Below are 19,310 nucleotides of genomic sequence, written 5' to 3' on the forward strand. Positions count from 1 at the left end.
GTGATCCATTCATTTCTTTTTTATGTATTGGTATAAATATACCACGATGTACTTATAATTTCTCAGTCAATGGACTTGTGAACTCTTCAGTTTTTGTTTTTAAAGATTTATTCATCATTTATTTATTTATTTATTTTTGGCTGTGTCCGGTCTTAGTTGCAGCATGCGGGATCTTCGTTGAGGCATGCAGGATCTTTTGTTGTAGCACGCAGGCTCTTCGTTGTGGTGCACAGGCTCCAGAGCGCATGGGCTCTGTAGTTTGCGGCACTCGGGCTCTCTAGTTGAGGCATGCGAGCTCAGTAGTTGTGGCACAGACTTAGTTGCCCCACGGCATGTGGGGTCTTAGTTCCCTGACGAGGGATCGAAGCGTCCCCTGTGTTGTAAGGCAGATTCTTTACCACTGCACCACCAGGGAAGTCCCCAGCTTTTGTTTTGTGTGTTTGGTTTTGCTATTATAAACAGTGCTGCTCTGAGTATTTGTGTGTGCATCTCATTGTACACTTCTGCAAGAATCCTAGGAATAGAACTCCAGGACCCTAGATCAGGTGGATATTCAACTTGAAAAGGCAGGACCAACTTTTTTCAAGGTGATCACACCAATTGACATCCACAACAGCAGTGTAGATAAGCTTCCTCATCAGGTTTTCACCAACTATATTTATAGAACTGTTCAATTTTGCCGATCGGGTGACTGAGAAATGGCATCTCCTTTGGCTTTAATGTGCATTCCATGATTTTATGCTGCTGAGATTGAACACATTTTCAGATGTTTGAGCCATTTACTGACATCTTTCATTACGCAGATGATTTGGCAGCAGAATTCAACACAGCTGAGCTGAACACTCCTTTTTAAAATATATATGTACTGGGACTTCCCTCGTGGTGCAGTGGCTAAGACTCCGTGCTCCCAGTGCAGGGGGCCCGGGTTCGATCCCTGGTCAGGGAACTAGATCCCGCATGCATGCCACAACTGAGAGCTCGAATGAAAGATCCCGTAACTAAGAACTAACTAAGATGCCGTAACTAAGACCTGGCACAGCCTAAATAAATTTTAAAATAAAATAAAATATATGTGTGTGTGTGTGTGTGTATATATATATATATATATATATATAAAATCTTCATATGGAACAAAAATACAAAATATTGGTCTTTGGAGGTTGTAACTACAAGAGTGTTCAATGAACGGCACTTTTGTATTTTATGCACTTTTCTGTATTTGTAATATTTCACATTTCTGAATGTATAAAAAATTCAGAAAGTACAAAAGGTGAACAAACTCATCCCCCCCACACTCACTTTCCAACTCAGCCTTTCCTAGTAACATGTTTTATCAGATTCTTGCGTCCTTCTAGTGTTTTTTCATGCAAACAGAAGCAAATATTAAGTTAAATACTTACTTTTATCCCTTTATACACAAAAGGAGGCTTGCTAGTAACCGTGGGGCATGCACTTCCCTTCTTGTGTACACCTTGGAGGTCATCCCATGTCAGTACATAGTCTCCTTGTTCTTTTTCTTTTTTAATTAATTAATTTATTTTTAAAAAATTTGGCCACACTGCATGGCTTGTGGGATCTTAATTCCCCAACCAGGGATTGAACTCAGGCCCTTGGAGTGAAAGTGAGGCATCCCAACCACTGGACCACCAGGAAATTCCCATCCTTGTTCTTTTTCAGAAGTTGTCTAGTATTCCAAAGTATGGGTAGACCAGCTCTCACTTATGGGGTCTCCTGTTGATTCTCACTTGTGAGTAATCTTTTGCTTCTACAAACAAGGCTGCAGTGAATGATCTTGTATTTAAGTCATTTCACAGGGCAGCAAGTATTTCTTTAGGAAGATTTTCCAGCAGCTAGATGACTAGGTCAAAGAGAATAATAAATCCTATTCAATGCCCTCTATAGGGTTTGTGGCGTTTGCACCTTCACCAGCAAGCAGTATATGGAAGTGCCTGTTTCTGCACAGCCTCTCCAACGCCATTTCACCTGCCCCCTTAACAGGAGAACTCTGGTAACTCTGTGTTATTATTATTTTTTTTAAAGCATGCGTTTTTTCCCCTTTTTTAAAAAATTTATTTCATTTAACTTATTTTTTGCTTCATTGGGTCTTCGTTGCCGTGCATGGGCTTTCTCTAGTTGTGGGGAGCGGGAGCTACTCTTTGTTGCGGTGCACGGCTTTCTCATTGTGGTGGCTTCTCTTGTTGCAGAGCACGGGCTCTAGGCGGGCGGGTTTCAGTAGTTGTGGCGCGCAGGCTCAGTAGTTGTGGTTCGTACGGGCTCTAGAGCGCAGGCTCAGTAGTTGTGGCGCACGGGCCCAGCCGCTCCGCGGCGTGTGGGATCTTCCCGGACCAGGGCACGAACCCGTGTCCCCTGCATCGACAGGCGGACTCTCAACCACTGCGCCACCAGGGAAGCCCACTCCCACCTTCTTGAAACATTCTTCCTATAGCTTTTCTAGCCTCATTCTCCTGATTTTCCAATATTTCTTTTCGTTCTCCCAAAAAATTATGATGATTAAGAGCCAACGCTGCCAACACTAATGGAGCAGGTGCCAGTGTGTGTCTGGTGTCTGGTAAGCCATACGCTGTCACTGCCTTATTGGACTCTCACAGGACAATGAGGTGGGTACTATTATCATCTCCATTTTATGAATAAAGTAATTGAGGCAGAGATATTTACTAACTCCCTCCTGGTCACAGGAGTAGTAATCCAGGAACAGGAATTGAAATCTCGGCCTGTCTGAGCCCTGTGAAGCCGCCCTCTCATACAGCTTCTTTTCCTGAAGAAGGCAGTGTTAGGGATTGCAGCACAGAGCAGGCGCGAAGGGGTTACAGCCAGAGGAAGTGGAAGAGGGGATTCAGGCTCTGCCACTCAGAAGCCAGGTGACTTTAGTCAGGCGATGGCCACTCTGTGAGTCTCAGTGTCTTCATCTTTAACTTGGGGTAGAGGGTCATTATGAAGGTACACAGTAAATGCCAACATACACACATGAATAAACATTACGGAGCACCCACTCTGTGTCAGGCACTGTTCTCACAGCGGGCAACATAGCAGTGAAAAAACAGACAAAAATCCATTCCCTGGAGGGGTGAACAAGAAAAAATTGTAAAACACGTCATGTCTCGGGTGGTAATGAGTGTTGGGAATAAAGAGGGCAGGAAAGGAGAGGAGATGGGAGGTGACTATTTTAAGTAGCGTGGTCAGGACCAGACTCACTGAGAAGGTGAGATTTGAGGTAAGGCCTGAAGGAGATGAGGGAGGGGCCAAATGAGATCCGAGAGAGCATTTCAGGCAGTGGGAACAGTGAGAGCGAAGGCTCTGTGAGGTGGGAATGTATCTGGATCGTTTGCAGTGCATCAGGGAGAGCAGTGTGGCTGGAGGGAGTGAACGAAGGAGCGGAAGGTGAGTGTGGCAAGGTCACAGCGTGAGATCCTGAAAGGCCTCTGGTTTGCGGTGGGGACTTTGGCGTTCCTCTGAGCTAGATAGAAGCATGGAGTGAAGGGAGCCTTTTCTATCACCAGAGGTAAAGTCGGGGTTGGAGGTGGGGTGCAGTGGCACCTCCTTTACCGTTTCGGCGCCTCTCAGCAGGGAGGGCTGTGGGGGGGCCACAAGACCGCCCGTTGAGGCAGCGCTAGGAGCGCGGCTTCAGCACTCTGGACAGAGCCGCGCACGTCGCCCGGAGACCAGGGAGGCAGCCGCCCTCGGGGCGGAGCCTGCGGAAGCGGCCTATTAAAAGCGGCGCGCTTTGCGCAAGTGCCCATCCCATAGGAGCGGGGCCATGGGTGAAGCTTGAGAAACTGTCCAATTAGAAGCGCTGGCTCGATGACACAGCGTAGGCTGTCAAGGGGCGGAGCCTGTGAAAAGCACCCATTCGGAGCGGGGCCTGTTGATTGGCCCTGTTGAAGTGTCGGTGCGCCAAGAGGCGGTCCTAGGGGCAAGGAGGACGTCGTTTTTGAAAGGGTGGTGTTTGCACAAGCGAGTCCTCGGGTGATTTCTGCGCCCCTCAAGTGGAAGCCCGCGTACCTTTCCAGGTGCGTGACCGGGGTTGGTACTCTCAGTAGATTCTCCAACCTCCCCTTCCTTGGCGTCCCCGCAACTGCGCAGCGTACCCCGCCCCCCCAGAACTAGACGTAGGGGACTGCCCTTAAGGAGTGGGTACTAAGGTCCAGGAACCCAGAAGGGCAGGAGTTTCTGGGCGTGGAGTGGAAAATCCAGAACCTCTGGATGAGAGTTGGGGGTTTGAATACCTCTGATGTTGAAATAGGGCTCCCAGAAGCCTGGATGGTATTTTCTCTGGTTTATCCAGCTGGGGGTGGGAGCTGTCTTGTGACATAGTCTCGGCCCCCACAGACCTGGTGCCAGGATGCCAGCATTTTGGGAAACATTGGGAAGGCCACAGGGCCAGGACTTGCGACCTGTGCGGAATGACCTCTGTGGCCACTCCTTAAACATTCCTGCTTGTTTTCCCACAGCACAGCAGAGAGCTGGTGAGTCTGGACCCCTCTCCTTCCTGTGTCCTGGGGCAAGGCAATGCATCTCTCTTGGTCCCAGTCAGCTGTCTGGGATATTCAGTTTTATCCCCTCTTGGGTCTGGAAGTTGATCCCTCACCAAGTCCAGTGGACTTTTGCCACATAAATCACTCTGAACCTCAGCTCAGATGTTCCAGAACTCAAGCCTCTTTCCTGGTCTCTCAGCCTCCATTTTCACCTCTCCCACACACATGTTCTTCGCCCAGTAGCCAAAGGGACTGTTCCTGAGCATCACTCGGCCTGGGTTCTTCCCAGCTCAGAATCTTTCCATGGCTCCCCATTGTCCTCAGGATAAAGGTTAGAAGACCTCTGCCTGCCTGTCAAGGCCCAGCACTGGGTGGCTCCAGGATTACATCAAACCACACTTTTTCCTTTTTGCAACCCAAATGCCTCACTCATCTGACTTTAGCTCCTTGCAGTCCATTCCCACCTCTCAGGAGAATTGTTTGAGCCATCTGTTCCCTTGGCATGGCATACCCTTGGCTCACCCCCTCAACACTGTCTTGAGACACAGAAAACCTTTCCTGACACTCCCTGCCCCAGCTGGGACAGGGCCCTCTTGGTGCCTGGAAGCTCCATGAGGGCAGGGGCCAGGTTCACTGCCACATTCCCAGCCTGCAGTACAGGACTGATACGTAAGCAATACCCAATAAATACATGTTGAGTGAATGAAACAAATGAGCACATGAAGTTTCCATTTATTCCGGGATGGGTTAGAATGAGCCTCTCAGCCAAAAACACGTGCTGCCCTGTTGCCCAAAATTGTGTCCAGAGGTCTTGGAACAGGCCAGCAAAGGGAAGGAAGAGCCGGCGTGGCGCTCACACCTGGACATGGACTCCTGAGGCTGGACAGCCCAGCTGCAGAGAGGTCCAGGCCTGGGTCCCTAGGGGCAGGGCCAGCCCTGTTGGTTACACAAGACTGGTTGATGATCGGAGGTCCCTGCCAGGGTAGTCGGGCAGCTGGGTGGTGACTTCAGGTCAGGCTGGACCCCAGGGACAACCAGGGCCCCAGTGACTGCTAAATCTAGAGGCGCAAATCCTGGATTTGTCTCCCCCATTCCTGCTCAGAAGCCCCCTTTCATCCTAGGTCTCTAATCCCCAATACTTCTCCCTGGGATCAATTCAAATTCCCAGCAAGGCCCTGCCCCTCCCTGGGACATCATCTCAACCCGCCATGAGGTGTCAGTCGTGTGCTTTCTCCCTTCTTACCTTCCCTCCAAAGACATCCTCCAGGGTGGTGCCCAGTCCCAGGTCACTGACCCCCAGGGCCTATCCACCAAGCACCCTGTCCCGATCAACTTGCTGAGGCTGTGGGCCATCGACCCTTCTGCTGATATTCCTGGTGCTCTCTGCTGGTGACTCCAGGACGCATGACACCACCCTCCAGCAACATGTGGGCCAAGACATCTCTTCATAAGCCAGCTGTTGCCCACCATGGCCCTGGGAGAAGCAGCTCTGCTAGGACCTCCTCCAGGCTGGCCTCCTGGACTTGGAGAGCAATAGGCCTGGGCGGAGGCCTCAGTCAGCTTTGAAGGAGTGACGCACCAGCAGCAAGGCCTTCTTCATGCTCAAGGTGTCAGCCACATCTTCCTGAACCCAGCTTCCTGGGGTGGTCCTGAGGGCTGGGATACTGTTGTTGGCCAGCTGCATCACCACCAGTGAGGTCCCTGAGCACAGTCAGGGTGCCAAGGATCTGGGCTCACGAGCTGTCTCCTCAGGACAGTTACCTGTGCTGCAAAGATGCTGCTGGCTCTGTGGCGTCCAGACCTGACTACGGTAACCCTGTCTGTGTCCGACAAACTCCCAGGGCTGTGCCTGCATCAATGAAGATGAAACCTTCACCCAGCCTTGTACTGGGCCGAATACTGTCCCCCAAAACAGTATTTCCAAGTCTTAACAGCCGATATCTGTGAACGTGACCTTACTTGGAAAGGTCTTTGTAGATGTTTTTAAGGATCTTGGGATGAACTCATCCTAGACTAGGGTGGGCCCCAAATCCAATGACTGGTGCCCTTATATAAGGGAGGAGATTTAAGACGCAGAGACTCACAGGAAAATGTCATGTGAAGACAGAGGCAGAGATTGGTGCGATGCTGTCACGAGCCAAGGGACGGCTGGAGCCACCAGAAGCTGGAAGAGGCAAGGGGAAATCCTGCTTGCTTCCCAGTTAACGCCCTCTTTTTGGCAATAAACTTGTCCTGACCGTGGCAAAGACTCAGATAGGCATCTGATCAAAGATAAGCCACCCGGGGTCTAGCCCTTCCCCGCAACAGATGAACACGGCAGCAAGTCTCGACTCCCTGAGGACTTGTCACCATAGGTACATATTTTTCCACTGCCTTCCCTAACCTTGAGATTCATTCCCTTGCGGTGAGTCTGCATTCAGAAATGTGAATGGTGGTGGTGGCTGCTGCTTGGGAAACCAATGGTGAAACCTGTGTTGAAAACGCAGGTCCATGGTTGAAGGCATTTGGCAGGCGTCGCAGGAGTGTTCCTCGCCATGGACTTCTCAGTGACACAGCTTCCGTCCACACCTTTATCCTATCTTCTGAAACACAAGGTCCAAGTGATCTTGTGTGGGTCTCTTTTTTTCCATCCCCTGGACCTGTCTGGGAGAGGAGTCGAGGCTGGAAGCCATCCCTCAGGTCTGTCTCTGGTCTCCAAGTGCAAATGCCTGAGGGATCCCAGGGCACTTCAGGCCAACACAAATGTTTGCACTCTGGGACCCGCTCCCAGGGCTGGACCATTTGGCATCCCAGGCCTCCTCTGCTCTGGCAGTAAGCAAAATTCTTCCAATGTTTCCCCTTTTAGTGGAGAACACCTTTCTCTCACCTCCCCAAGAAGGCAAATCTTCATCCTTTGAAGGCACACTGGACTTGCTGCCTCAGCTGAGTGATTCTGAGTCAAGAATGGTTCGCACTTCTCCCAGAGGCCATGGTTAACCAAGCACGGGAGGCCAAGGGGCCACAATCTTTTTTTTTCGTGTGTGTGCCGTACGTGGGCCTCTCACTGTTGTGGCCTCTCCCGTTGCAGAGCACAGGCTCCGGACGCGCAGGCTCAGCAGCCATGGCTCACGGGCCCAGCCGCTCCGCGGCATGTGGGATCTTCCCGGACCGGGGCACGAACCCGTGTCCCCTGCATCGGCAGGCGGACTCCCAACCACTGCGCCACCAGGGAAGCCCGAAGGGGCCACAATCTTGAACAGTACCTGCTCTGAGAGAGTGGAGAGGCAGCAAGACTAGGTGGGTTCCTGTAGAGATGCAGTCCCAGGCCTCAGTGAGGGGCTCGTTCCAGACAGGCGGGTAAAGCAATCCGGGCGCGACCCCCACTTCTCCCGGACGCAGGGCCAGAGTTGCGAAGGGGGCTGCTCTGGGGAGGGTTCCTCCACCTGCGCACTGCTGACATTCAAGTGTAGAATGGTCAGCAGCATCCCTGGCCTCTACCCACTAGGTTACAGACGTCTCCCAACCACTGCAAAATTACCCTGGATCGTGAAGCACGCCAACCGTGCACTCTGTGGAACACGCTCGAGGTGGGGCGGCACCAGGGGAAAGGCCGTGGCTGCTGCAGACACAAAGCGCCACCCTGGCACGGATGCTTCTGTGGCTGGGTTCCCTAGGTCTCGGCATCTTTCAGCCAGATTCAACTGGGCTTTTTTAGGTTACACGTACCCAGCCTACAAGGATGTTTTACTCCGTGGTGACTTGAAATTGCACTTCAAACCATGAGAATTCATGGAGAAAACAAAGCATGCCCAACTGCGTGAGCAAACCCCCTACAGCAGTGTGGGTCTCCGGAAGTCACTCTGCAGCCCAACGGGAGAGCTGGGACTATGGCGCCGCGGGGACACCGGTTCTACAAGCTGCCAGGAAACTGGGTTGCTGGCCTTGGCCGTTCTCTGGTGACCAGGGACTGCCCTGCCCCCCACACCCTGCCTTCCTGTCCTGGGAACAGAGTGGAGGAACCTGCCCATCTTGCTGCTGGTGGCCCAGACACCCAGGCCTACGACAGGCACAGAGTTTTGTTTTTCTTTATTCGTCTACATTCAGCTCAATTCAGATGTACTGCCTGAATGAACCAGACATACAAAAAAAACCCCCACTCTTTCCCACTGGTTTTTAAAATAAAATCTTCACTTATAAAACTGAAACACTAAAGCATTAAAATACAGAAAGCTCGTTTAACTCACTTCACAAAAGCATTAACAGATGAAGTATCCCTTCCGTTACTATTTAAAGACAAACTGAGTTAACACTAACACCAATTGTAAATAGACAGAGGGATACTTAATTGCAAGAACTCAAAAAAACTCTACTCAGACAAAGTTGTAATGGCAACTAACAAACCACTGAAGACACGGAGTCCCAAACACAGCTAAATATGGGTCACAGGACGGGTCACAGGAGTGACCAGCTGCACCTCACAACACAGCAACGTGGACAGGGTAGGGCGGAAGGGGCCTGGAGAGGCCAGTTGACATGTTAACTGTGATGCATAAAACTGAATCTTACAACGGGGGAGTAAGTGCAGAAGGTACAAATCTTCACCCCTTGGGGGCTTTATCTGTACTGGTAGTTCATGCTGTGATCTGCGTTTCTGCCGTAGCCCCCCTGTGACGACTGGTAGGAGCTGGGAGGGCCGCTGTAATTCTGGCTGGACCCCGGGGAGTTGTAGTTCGACTGTGATGAGTAGCCTCCTAAGGGAGAGAGGGGGGAGGGTTAGAGGTGAGAGGCACAGGCCTGCCCCGCGGTCAGAGAGCAGGACGTCAGCCAACACCAGAACTGTGTCTGCCGGAGAGATCGCAGCAGGGCAGCCATGGAAGCTCCACCTTGTTCTGCTAAGTGCCTTTCCAGGGTCACTGGGCCTAGTTGTCCCCAAAACCCTGAGGTGGGACCATCAGCCCTGCGTTTATGAGGGGTGGGGAGCTGCCCAGCCACGACGCATGGGCAGCGGAAGCTGTAACCGGGGGCTGCCTGAGCACAGGCTGAGCTCACCACCCCAAACCAGAGCTCCACGTCAGGCTCTGTTTGGCCCTCACTGTTCTCCGTATTCTTTCCCGTTGGTGCCAACATTTAATAGTAGGGCAGGGCTTCCCTGGTGGCGCAGTGGTTGGGAGTCCGCCTGCCGATGCAGGGGACATGGGTCCGTGCCCCGGTCCGGGAGGATCCCACATGCTGTGGAGCGGCTGGGCCCGTGAGCCATGGCCGCTGAGCCTGCGCGTCCGGAGCCTGTTGCTCCGCAGCAGGAGAGGCCACAGCAGTGAGAGGCCTGCGTACCGCAAAAAGGAAAGGAAAAAAAAAAAAAAAGAGTAGGGCAATTTCTGAACGCCTGGCTCGGGAAGAACCTGACGCTGGAGGTGTGCCTAAGCCCGTGCTCTCACAGGGTCCTGGTGTGCCCGTGTCTCCCACTCCTTGTTCTTACCCCACATGGAAGCCAAGCTGCAGCTGCCACCGGGGCCCCCCTACCTGTGCTGCTACCTGCCCAGGCCAGGCCACGCCCCCTCCTCATGGAATCCGTGCGGTCCCTGCTGGCCCTGAGTTTAAGGGGCCCCATGCTGTGCTGCCTGCTGCCCCAGGCCCACCTTGTTTGCCTTGGTATGAGGAGCCGCCCCCAGAACCTCCGCCGTAGCCCCCGTGTGACCCTGGATTGTAGGACGACCCGCCTGAGCCGTAGCTGTTCCCGCCGCTTCGGCCTCCACTACCACTGTAGTCTGGGGGAGAGAAGATAACACAGTTAAGGGGCTGTGGCCAAGACTGCGGCTGGGGCGATCTAGGTTCCTTGTGCGCGGCCTCGGCAGTGGCAGGAGCTCAGCTGACGCCTGGGCCTTGCCCGATCCCCATCTTGACTGATGAAATTTGGCACCCTCAGTCCAACCACGAAGCGCCGGGGGCCACTGGAGCCCTGTAATGTCATCATGTTCTGAAGCCCAGGTCCATCCTGCCTTCCCGCCTGCTCCTCCATCCCAGGGTCCCCAGCAGCCTCCTCCCCTCTCCCACCCAGCCAGGTACCCGAGGCCCACCGCCAGGCCCACGCACAGGCAGCACAGCTTCTTTAAGGTCCCCGGCACGCAGCTGCCCGCTATCCTGCTGTGCACGAGTTCACACCCACGCTTCCCCAGGCCTGCTGGGTCTGTGCACAAGGTGGAAGGACCGGCAGACGGGGAAGTTAACTCAGGATGTGTCGGGGGCTGTCTCCAGAGCCCATCCCTGGAGATGACCTTGCAGCAGCTGGCCCAGACTCACAGGCTCTATCCACCCTTGGGCCCCAGCCTCAGCCCACAGCCTCCGGGACCTCGGAGAAGGCAACAGGGAGGGACCAGCAAAGACCTGGGCCAGGGGACCCTGCTGTCAGGATTTTCCTAACGCCCGCCCTGCAGCCAGCACCACCCGGCTTCCTTCCAGTCCCTCCACCAGAGGTCAGGTTGGGGCAGGGTGAGCTTCCACCACTCCTTGGGATGTGCTGCTGGCCTGGACCCCTGGAGGCTCTGGAAGCCAACTCACTGAATTTGCTCTCGTAGCTGTAGTCTGATCCGCCCCCGCCTCCGGGGGAGCTGTAGGAGTTTGAGTAGGAGGAGTAGTTGCCTTGTCCATGATTATAGCCTTTCTGCTTGCCCTGTGGGGGGCCGTAGTTGCTGTACTGGCTCTGGTTGTAGGACTGCTGCTGGCCCTGGTGGGACTGGTAGCCCGAGCCGTAGGAGGGCTTCTGCTGGCCCCCGTGCGGCTGCTTCTTCCCGGCGTGTTTCGGGGGCACTGGTGAGTTGTAGTTGTCACCTTGGTAGTAGGAACCGTAGCCAGAAGAGCCACCACCGCCCCCGCCGCCGCCACCACCACCGGCATTCCCAGAATGCCCTCCGTTGCTGTAGAACTGACCTAAACAGGAAGGCAGCGGGTCAGCTGGAGGATCGGGAGACGGGGGAGGGGAAGGAGAGGGAAGGTCACAGCTGTGGGCCCTGAAGGCTGACCCACAAGCCCACTGGCCAGGCCCGGAGAGACGGAAAGAGGCAGGAGAGCGAGGAGCAGCGGCTCCAGTCCTTGAAGCAGCCTGGTATGGACTGGCCCAGCCTTCAGCCCCACTCACCCATCAGCTGACGACAACAATGGCTCTCTGCCCAAGCAGCGGCACGACAGCAGGCCAGCAGCAGCTTTCGCAGCGGATGTCAACATTACAATGAGATGGGCTCCAAGCGCGGGATGACATTCACGACTAGCTGACTGCTACCCAGATGTCCCCAACGGTGAGAGGAAAAGCAAAGCCCCAAAGAAGCAGCTGGCCACCGCCACCTCCCCCCTGCTGTGCTGGGAAGAGGCTCTGTAGTCCCAGGCCTGGGTGACCCCTGGAGCTGCTCTGTAACGATGCCCCTAAAAGCCAGAGTCGTTCCTGGAAGACCAGCTGGTCCAACCTGGGTCTGGGAGGACCGAATGGAGACTTAGCCCAATGACCTAGGGCATCTCCCTGGTGTGACTGCCACAGCCTCGTGGGCGGAATGAAACACTACGGCTGGGTTCAGAACACCCAGGTGGGCCCTCAAGCTACTGCCTTGGGTGGCCCCCCCCAGAGGGCCCCTCCTTACTCCCAGCACAGCTGCCGGGCGCAGGCAGGACCCAGGGGCAGGACTGACAAGCGTGCAGCCAGGCCGCCACATTCTCAGGCCCTGGAGCGGAGAATGTCACGGTGGGTCCCCCCTCTGGTTACTAGGTACAGACCCCGGAAGACAGGTTTCTTAACACAGCCCCACCACTCAGATGAACTGACGGGGCATGGGTCAGCTAAGGTGAGGCGACAGGAAGAGAACAGGTCATGTGGGTGGCTCTCCGACCCAGCCGGGCAATCCCTAGCATTCACACAAGGGCTGCAGAACTCTCGGGCTCCTGGAGCAGGCGGGCCTGGGTGCACCTGTGCTGGCTGGCCGCTGCCCCTGCCACAGACAGCCGGGGCTGGTGCCTGGTGTGGCCACTATGCCCAGGGTGGGAGGACGGGGAGAGGACGCTCCCCACACACCCTGCCCTTCCTTCCCGTATTTAGCACCAAGGATCTCCTGCCTTTTGAATGGGGTTAATTCCTTCCACCCGCTGCAGATGTACGCCCCACACCGCTGTGTCTTGGGTGGTTTGAACAATAATCTGGATAGAACTGATCTGCAACATCAGTTAATTTTCTCTAGACCCTTCCACCCACACCACCCAAAGCCAAAAACACCAAGGAGAAGGACGTGTCCCACAATGCAAGAACGTAAACGCGCGAAGGCTTCTCAAGGAGGCTGGAGGACAGGAGGTCCCCTGCAGACCCCCTCTCGGAAGCCCACCACCTCGGCTGCCCACGACCAGCACTGAGCGCCTCCTCGCCCCTCCGCCAGTGTGGGAATGAATGAAGACGCCAAGGACTGAGGGCTTGTTACTTTAACATGTATTGATTAAAAAAAAATAATAATAATAATAAAGGGGAGGGGAAATTTTCAACGTCATTTCAGGATAACTATTTCCTGGTATAAAAAGACATTATTCTCAAACAATAACTTTCTAGGAAAAAAAAATACATCATGCAATCAAAGTTTTAAAAAGTTTCACTGAATGTTTCAAACCCCTGGGAACAAATTATGTAATAACCGTTTTGACCAATTTTTTGCCTGACTGAATAAACGCAAAATTTTGCAAGTCAACGCAGAGGCAGGCCTTGCTGCAAAAAAACCTGCTGACCAGAGCCCAAACTACACTCATTCCCAAGAAGGACTCCCGCCAAGAGACGGGGGTCTCATTCAAGAGCCAAAACGCCTGTGTGTGCCTCTGCGCACAAAGGAGAAGCCACACAAGCTCAAGCCTGCACCCTGAGGTGAGAGGGCAGCAGCTTTCCGGGCCTTCTGGACTCTGCCGTGGACGTGCGCCCAGCAGCACAGGCCCTGCTGAGGCTTGGCTCTTCACTGGAGAATTGTGCTATGTATTAAGCTCTTCCTGCTGGATTATTTTTAAAGCCCCATTAAAAAAAAGAAAAGAAAAGAAAAGAAAAATGGAAAAAAAACCTCTAGAATCCCATGCATTTGCAGGTGTGATTACGACTTGCAAAATTCCACGTTCTCTCTTCCTTAAAGCCTGTCTGTTTCTTGCACTAATAGTGGAAGCACAGTTTTGATACCTTTGAGAGTTCACCTCTAGCTAAAGCAGCCACAGAACATTGCATCCCGGAACAAGAACCCACCAGAGCATTTACAAAAGGTGGAAGAGGTTAACTTAGCACAATATACAATTCCCCAACGTTCCCAACGTTTCACATGCTTATGAAAAAACAACAAAAAAAAGGCTGGTTGCTCTGGATTCAGATGTGGTGAAATCGTTACTGTCAAAGGCATCAACCAGATTTGGGAATTTGTTAAAAGGTTAAAAATTCATACAAAACCTGCTGTAAATTAAGACAAAGGTAGATTAAAATGCATTATTATCTGTCTCTTAAATAAAGTAATGCTTTCCATAAAAAGCAAAGGTGGGCTTTTGCCTTGATGCTGACCAACGCTGGCTCTAGAATTCTGTGCAATTCTGCACAAAAAACACATTCTCTGAAAATTGTTTTCCACTTATTGTGAACTTCAATATGACCAAGTTCAAAGGCAAATCACGATAAAAACTGCCATTGTCTTAAATTCTGCAGGCTAAGAGTTTCAGACAAGCTGCGGTGACAAGCCACGGTTGAGAAACCCAGTGAAGCACAGGGCACAGCACGGACACTTTGGGTTTTGGAGTTCGAGAAAATTGGAGTAAAAAGTTGATTTTGTGTGCAATACTTTTAGATGCTCTAGGAAGACCCAAAATCATGATAGCCGTAGCAGTCTGTGAAAAAGTCACCTACAAAAGGGGGAGACAGAGCAGAGAAAAAAAATTAGAATTCTTTTGAAAAATGGCACAGAGCGCCACATTTGAAATTCATGTTTTAGATTTCTCTGCTCCTGTAACCCCCCAATGAAGGCTCCTTCTCAAGACAAGAGCTGTGCACTGTCAGGAAAAGTATTATCACAGGATTGGTGCTTCGCATGGCTTAAAGCAGAGAAATTTAAAATTCTGACTTTTAATGAACTTTCAAGTCACACAAGTGTGTGCATTAACATTTAAAGAGTAAATTACACTTTTGCAGGATGGGGGGTGCTGGAGGACCGCCTGACCTAACCACCGAGAATGGGTGCCAGCCGCCCTTAAGCCTCAGGGAGGCTGCTCCTGCTGCTGGGCCACCCTGCTCTAACTCAGGCCACGGGAGCTAAGCTGCAGCTTCTCCCCAAGCTCAGACAAAGAGAAACACACACTTACTGTAGCCGGCGGTCGCCGAGTTGCCTCCATACCCGTAGCTGCCATACCCGGCGCCTGAAAGGGAACAGACAGGGTCACCAGGGCAGGAGGTGGGTCTGCCGGCCCCCCTGCCTCTTCCGGCATCTCAGTTGGCCCCAGGGGTCCCACCCACTCCAGGGAGCAGGCCGAGCCCACTGGGACAGCACAGGACAATGGTCCTCACCAGCATTCATGTAGCCTCCATGGTTGGCGCCACCAAAGCCTCTCCCTCGACCTCGACCTCGGATGTTCCCTCCTCTTCCCCGTCCTCGGAGATTGGGGGGCGGGGGCACTTCGTTGTGCATGGGACCCCCCATGCCGAACCCAGGGTTATGTGGCTGGACGGGAAAGAAGACAGACGGGTTACATTCGCCTCCCAGTCGAATCACCAGAGAATACACGCCAAGGTCAGAGAGTTCCGGGGTGACCGCTCACCTTAGCAGCAAATTTCGGTCCACCTCTCACAGGCACGGGGGCTCTCTTCTTCTTGTTGGCCTCAAGGGCTAGAGGGGCGTCGGGGAACAGCTTTTCTAGCGCAGCAAGGGCGGCATATGCTTTGGCCACCTTTTTGTTTGACCCAGCGCCTTGAAACTTCTGTCCGTCCACCTCGACCTGGGAAGAACACATGCGTGTCTGGGGTGACCCAACACCCACCTTGGGACGGGGAGGAGTCTCCAAGGACTCCAGGCCCCCCCAGGACCCGCCCCCAGGACCACTCACCTCCATGACGAAGCGCTTGTCGTGGCTGCCCCCTGTCTCTGAGATGAGCTCATACTTGAGGCCACGCCTCTTCTCATTAAGTTCCATAACAGGGTTCTTGCCATGCTTGGTCAGGATCGGCCCCTGCTGTTTTACGTTCTCAGGGAAAACAGAAAAGAAAACCAACAAACTCAGCTAAGGGCTTTCCAGCACGTGGAGGAGGGCAGCCGCCCCTAGGTCATGGCTGAGGCCCTCCGCTCCATCCCCCTCGCCACTCCCGTCTCCAGAAATCATCTGTGGCCTTCCCAGCAATGGGACCACCTCCACCCACACCCCATCTCCCGGGGAAACGGCACACCCTCGACTGCAGGCCACCCCAGTGCAGCCCCAGATGCTGGGTCAACACCAGCAAGGGCCTCTTGGTCATGGCTCAATAGCTCACACCCAACTCCCTCCAGAGGCTCCTGGACTGGAAGGTACACTCTCTTGGGGTAAGAGAACAAGGACCAGTAACTGTCCTGGTTCATGGGACCCAGGGCTGCCTGCTCCTTCCTGCCGGGCACCCACCCCGTGCTCACCTCGGCAGTGGGATCTGAGGGAAAGGCAGCGCTGGGGGTCGAGACAGCTTCCACCACAGGTGGAGGGGCCACCACGGCTGGCTTCGCCTCTGTCTCCTCAGCTGAGTCTTCCCCCTTGCTGGAGTCTCTGCCTTCGGCACCCGTGGGCAAGCCCATGTCCTGTAACACCTGCAGGAGGGAGACCCAGGCCCCCAGTGAGGGAGGGCTCAACCACACAGAACCCCTCCCACACCCGGGGTCCTGACTCAGAAGTTCCTAGGGTAGCGTCCAGCTAACTGGAGGAGCTTTCCTATAGCTCCCAAGACCACCTCGATGCCCGGCCACACTTGGGGGCCCTCTGCCCATCAGCCACAGTGATGATGGCATTCTTGCCACGTGTGACTTGGCTACCGTTCAGGAATCTAACCATTGCAGTATGCGCATGCCCTCCTTTAGCCTCATGCTTAAACAGGGGATGATGGCTCTGAAGGGGAGCAAGATGAGGGAAGTGTTTTGCCGTTGTACGACGCTGCCGGCCGCGCTCACCTTAACGGCCACGTGCAACTTGGCAGTCTTTTTGGAGGGCCCAGAAGCCTCGAATGAGTTGCCGTCTACCTCCACAGACATGGTGAAGATGGGGGCATGAACTGGACCGGTCTGGGAAACCAGTTTGTACTGCAGCCCCGGCTTGAGCTGGTTCAGTCTCATCAGGGCATTCATCGCTTGGGGAGGCTCTGCTTTCTCCTCTAGAGAGAACACACCAATGTTGCTCTGGAAAGTCAGTCAATTCTGAACCGGGCAGGGGAACCTGTCCTGACTGCGCCCTGATGCACGACGTGGAGGACTGGGCAGGGGGCTGGGCGGCAACATGTGCCGAGGCCTTGCCTGCCCCACTCCCAGGCGCACACCACGCCTGCGGTCACCAGCTGAGGCACGTCCACCCCACTTGTGCTCCATACCCATGCTGTATTTATTTAATCATTCTTAAAAGGACTGAAGTATCATGTCCGAGAAAGAGAAGGCAAAGGGAGGTATCCCACTCACTTTGGGGTGAACCTTAATTGAAGCCACGTGGAGGGTAAAACAAGGACTATGAATGAATGCTGGTACCTTTCTTCTGAATCTTCTTCTTCTTTTTGCTGGGAGACTTTTCCTCCCCATCTTCCTCCATTGGGCGTTTCATGGGCGTAATGGCGTAGGTGGTACTGGGGGGTATTTGCACTGAAACGAGACAAGGACAGAAGCAGCTGAGACTCCAGTCTGGGCTCTACTGGGAGCGTGCGATGATACCGCCTGCCTGGGCATGGGCACTGCGCCATGCTTACCTGTGTAGTCCACTGGGTTTTCATTCTTTGGTTTCTTGGGCATCTTCGAAGGCAAGGGGTCCATACCCAGGACCTTATGGAGCTGGCCAAACGCAGCAAGTCGCAGAGCATGCTGGAGAAGGGGAAGAGGAACCTGACTCAGCCGCCCTGCGTTCCCAGCCAACGTGTGTGCTCTCACTAATGCCTTCTGGAAGGGGTGGGAGCTGACGGGTTGCTAACGGTCTCCCCTATAACAGCGAGGGGTCCCCAACAGCCAGGGCCCAGCCTTGCTGTGGGGGAAGGCCAGCCTGTGACCACCCCCCTCGAGAGGATTACAGGAGACCCCAACCTGGGGACTGGTTGCCACACGGAGCCACGTGGTGGGCCTGCGAGGGAAGGACTCCTGGAGCAGTCCGCACGCAAACACATCTCCCCGCTGAACTCGGTGTCTGAAAACAGCACTCGAGCAGGCTGAGGGGGCAGGCGACAACCACGCGTGGCGCCAGGGGAAAGAAGCAACCCAGATTGGGGCACCCTGTATCAGGCACGATCCCTTGACCTTCAGAATCCCCAGCCTGAGCCTATGAGTCCAGTGGCTACCCTGAGAATACCCAGTAATGGAACTGGAAGCCAGTGATTACAGACTGGGTAAGGGCTCACGTTGGCAATGGCGATGACTATACCTGCGCACTCTGTGTGATATCTTCCCGTTGCTGTCTGTCTAGATGCCCAATAGCATCAGTGGCTTCTTTTTCACAAGGGTCATAAATGCCAGAACCATCTGAAGGCAGGAAACAAGGAAGATATGCAGAGGATTATCTTTTAGCATCTCCGAAGAGTTGTGCTGGCTGAGGGAACCAAGTGCGTTACCCCCCGCGCCCCATCCACACCCAGCTCTGGAAAACACACCGAGCTCGGTGACCCACTCGGCATCCAGCCTGTGAGAGAAATAATCCACATGTATCTCAGAGCATGGAGCTCGCGTGGGAGTGGGTCACCACTGCCCCGGATCCGCCCTGAGTCACAGCTGCGGAGCCGGCACAGGGCTGGATATGATGGTGCAAGAGGGTAGTCACATGCTTCATCCCTAGGGGGACACGGGGATGCTGCTGCCCTAACCCGGTCAGGGGACCCGCCAGGAAGTGGCCTCAGGGCCTCAATCCCTGTCCTTTCCCTGCAACTTGCAAAGCACAAGGCCCCAACCTGGCATCACGATGCCTGAAGCCAGGCACTCCAGCACTCTCCGCAGGGCCTCGCCAGCACCCATTGGTCTGTTGGCTGTGCCGATGGACTTCTCACAGAGAAGCTCGAGGGGCTGAAAGGCAAGAGGGACAGTTAACTACAGTGTCCAGGAGGGAGTTGGCTGATGCTGAGGAGCTGTTGCCGTGTGTGTGTATGTGTGTGTGTGTGTGTGCGGGCGCGCGTCTAAGACAGGACACCTAGAGTGGGTCTTAACCAACTTCTCCTTAAAGGACCAGACGTTAAAGGGGCAGGCTGTGTGGGCCAAGAGGCAAAGTTGAAGCTGTTACATAGGTACTTATACTTAAAATACAGCCATTTAAAAACATAAAAAGCATTCTTAACTATAGATAAACAGGCAACTAGTCAAAATTGGCCTGTGGGCCTCAGTTTGCTGACCCCTGTCCAAGAACAGCTACAAAACCCTCGTCACGGAGAGCAATCTGTCACAGTAAGTGTGCCACCTGGCCGGCCCCTGCCTAGGTTGAGCTGTGCACCTTCCATGGGAGTCTGGTCTCGTTCTCATCCCCACCCAGGGTGTGGCAAACAGTAGTTGCTCAATGAGCAGCTATGACTGGAGTATCGGCCACACCCTGAAGGGCCACTCCAGCCCATTTACCATTAACATATTCTTGGGATCTGGGAGGTCTCTGCACACATGACCCAGGGTGGCTATAGCT

General features: G+C 53.8%; 1 protein-coding gene across 4 annotated transcripts in view; it reads right to left on the reverse strand.

Moving 5' to 3' along the window:
* Nucleotides 1-4,443: 4,443 nt before the first annotated feature.
* Nucleotides 4,444-19,310, reverse strand: part of ILF3 (interleukin enhancer binding factor 3) — a 34,368-nt gene continuing 19,501 nt past the window's right edge. Inside the window, exons 9-21 of one of the 4 annotated variants that reach the window (XM_079915523.1) lie at nucleotides 18,595-18,706; nucleotides 18,075-18,172; nucleotides 17,413-17,524; nucleotides 17,198-17,308; nucleotides 16,634-16,833; nucleotides 16,109-16,276; nucleotides 15,552-15,689; nucleotides 15,267-15,443; nucleotides 15,016-15,169; nucleotides 14,814-14,867; nucleotides 11,028-11,396; nucleotides 10,109-10,237; nucleotides 4,444-9,223 (exon numbers count right to left, since the gene is read on the reverse strand). In XM_079915523.1, coding sequence (XP_079771649.1) covers nucleotides 9,087-9,223; nucleotides 10,109-10,237; nucleotides 11,028-11,396; nucleotides 14,814-14,867; nucleotides 15,016-15,169; nucleotides 15,267-15,443; nucleotides 15,552-15,689; nucleotides 16,109-16,276; nucleotides 16,634-16,833; nucleotides 17,198-17,308; nucleotides 17,413-17,524; nucleotides 18,075-18,172; nucleotides 18,595-18,706 — 1,959 coding nt within the window. In that variant the 3' untranslated portion in view covers nucleotides 4,444-9,086. Of the gene's footprint in view, nucleotides 9,224-10,108; nucleotides 10,238-11,027; nucleotides 11,397-12,915; nucleotides 14,358-14,813; nucleotides 14,868-15,015; nucleotides 15,170-15,266; nucleotides 15,444-15,551; nucleotides 15,690-16,108; nucleotides 16,277-16,633; nucleotides 16,834-17,197; nucleotides 17,309-17,412; nucleotides 17,525-18,074; nucleotides 18,173-18,594; nucleotides 18,707-19,310 lie in introns of those variants that run through there. The other 3 variants (XM_079915524.1, XM_079915526.1, XM_079915525.1) reach the window with 3 other exon arrangements.

This window comes from Stenella coeruleoalba (assembly GCF_951394435.1).
Source record: "Stenella coeruleoalba genome assembly, chromosome: 3".
NCBI classification, from domain to species: domain Eukaryota; kingdom Metazoa; phylum Chordata; class Mammalia; order Artiodactyla; family Delphinidae; genus Stenella; species Stenella coeruleoalba.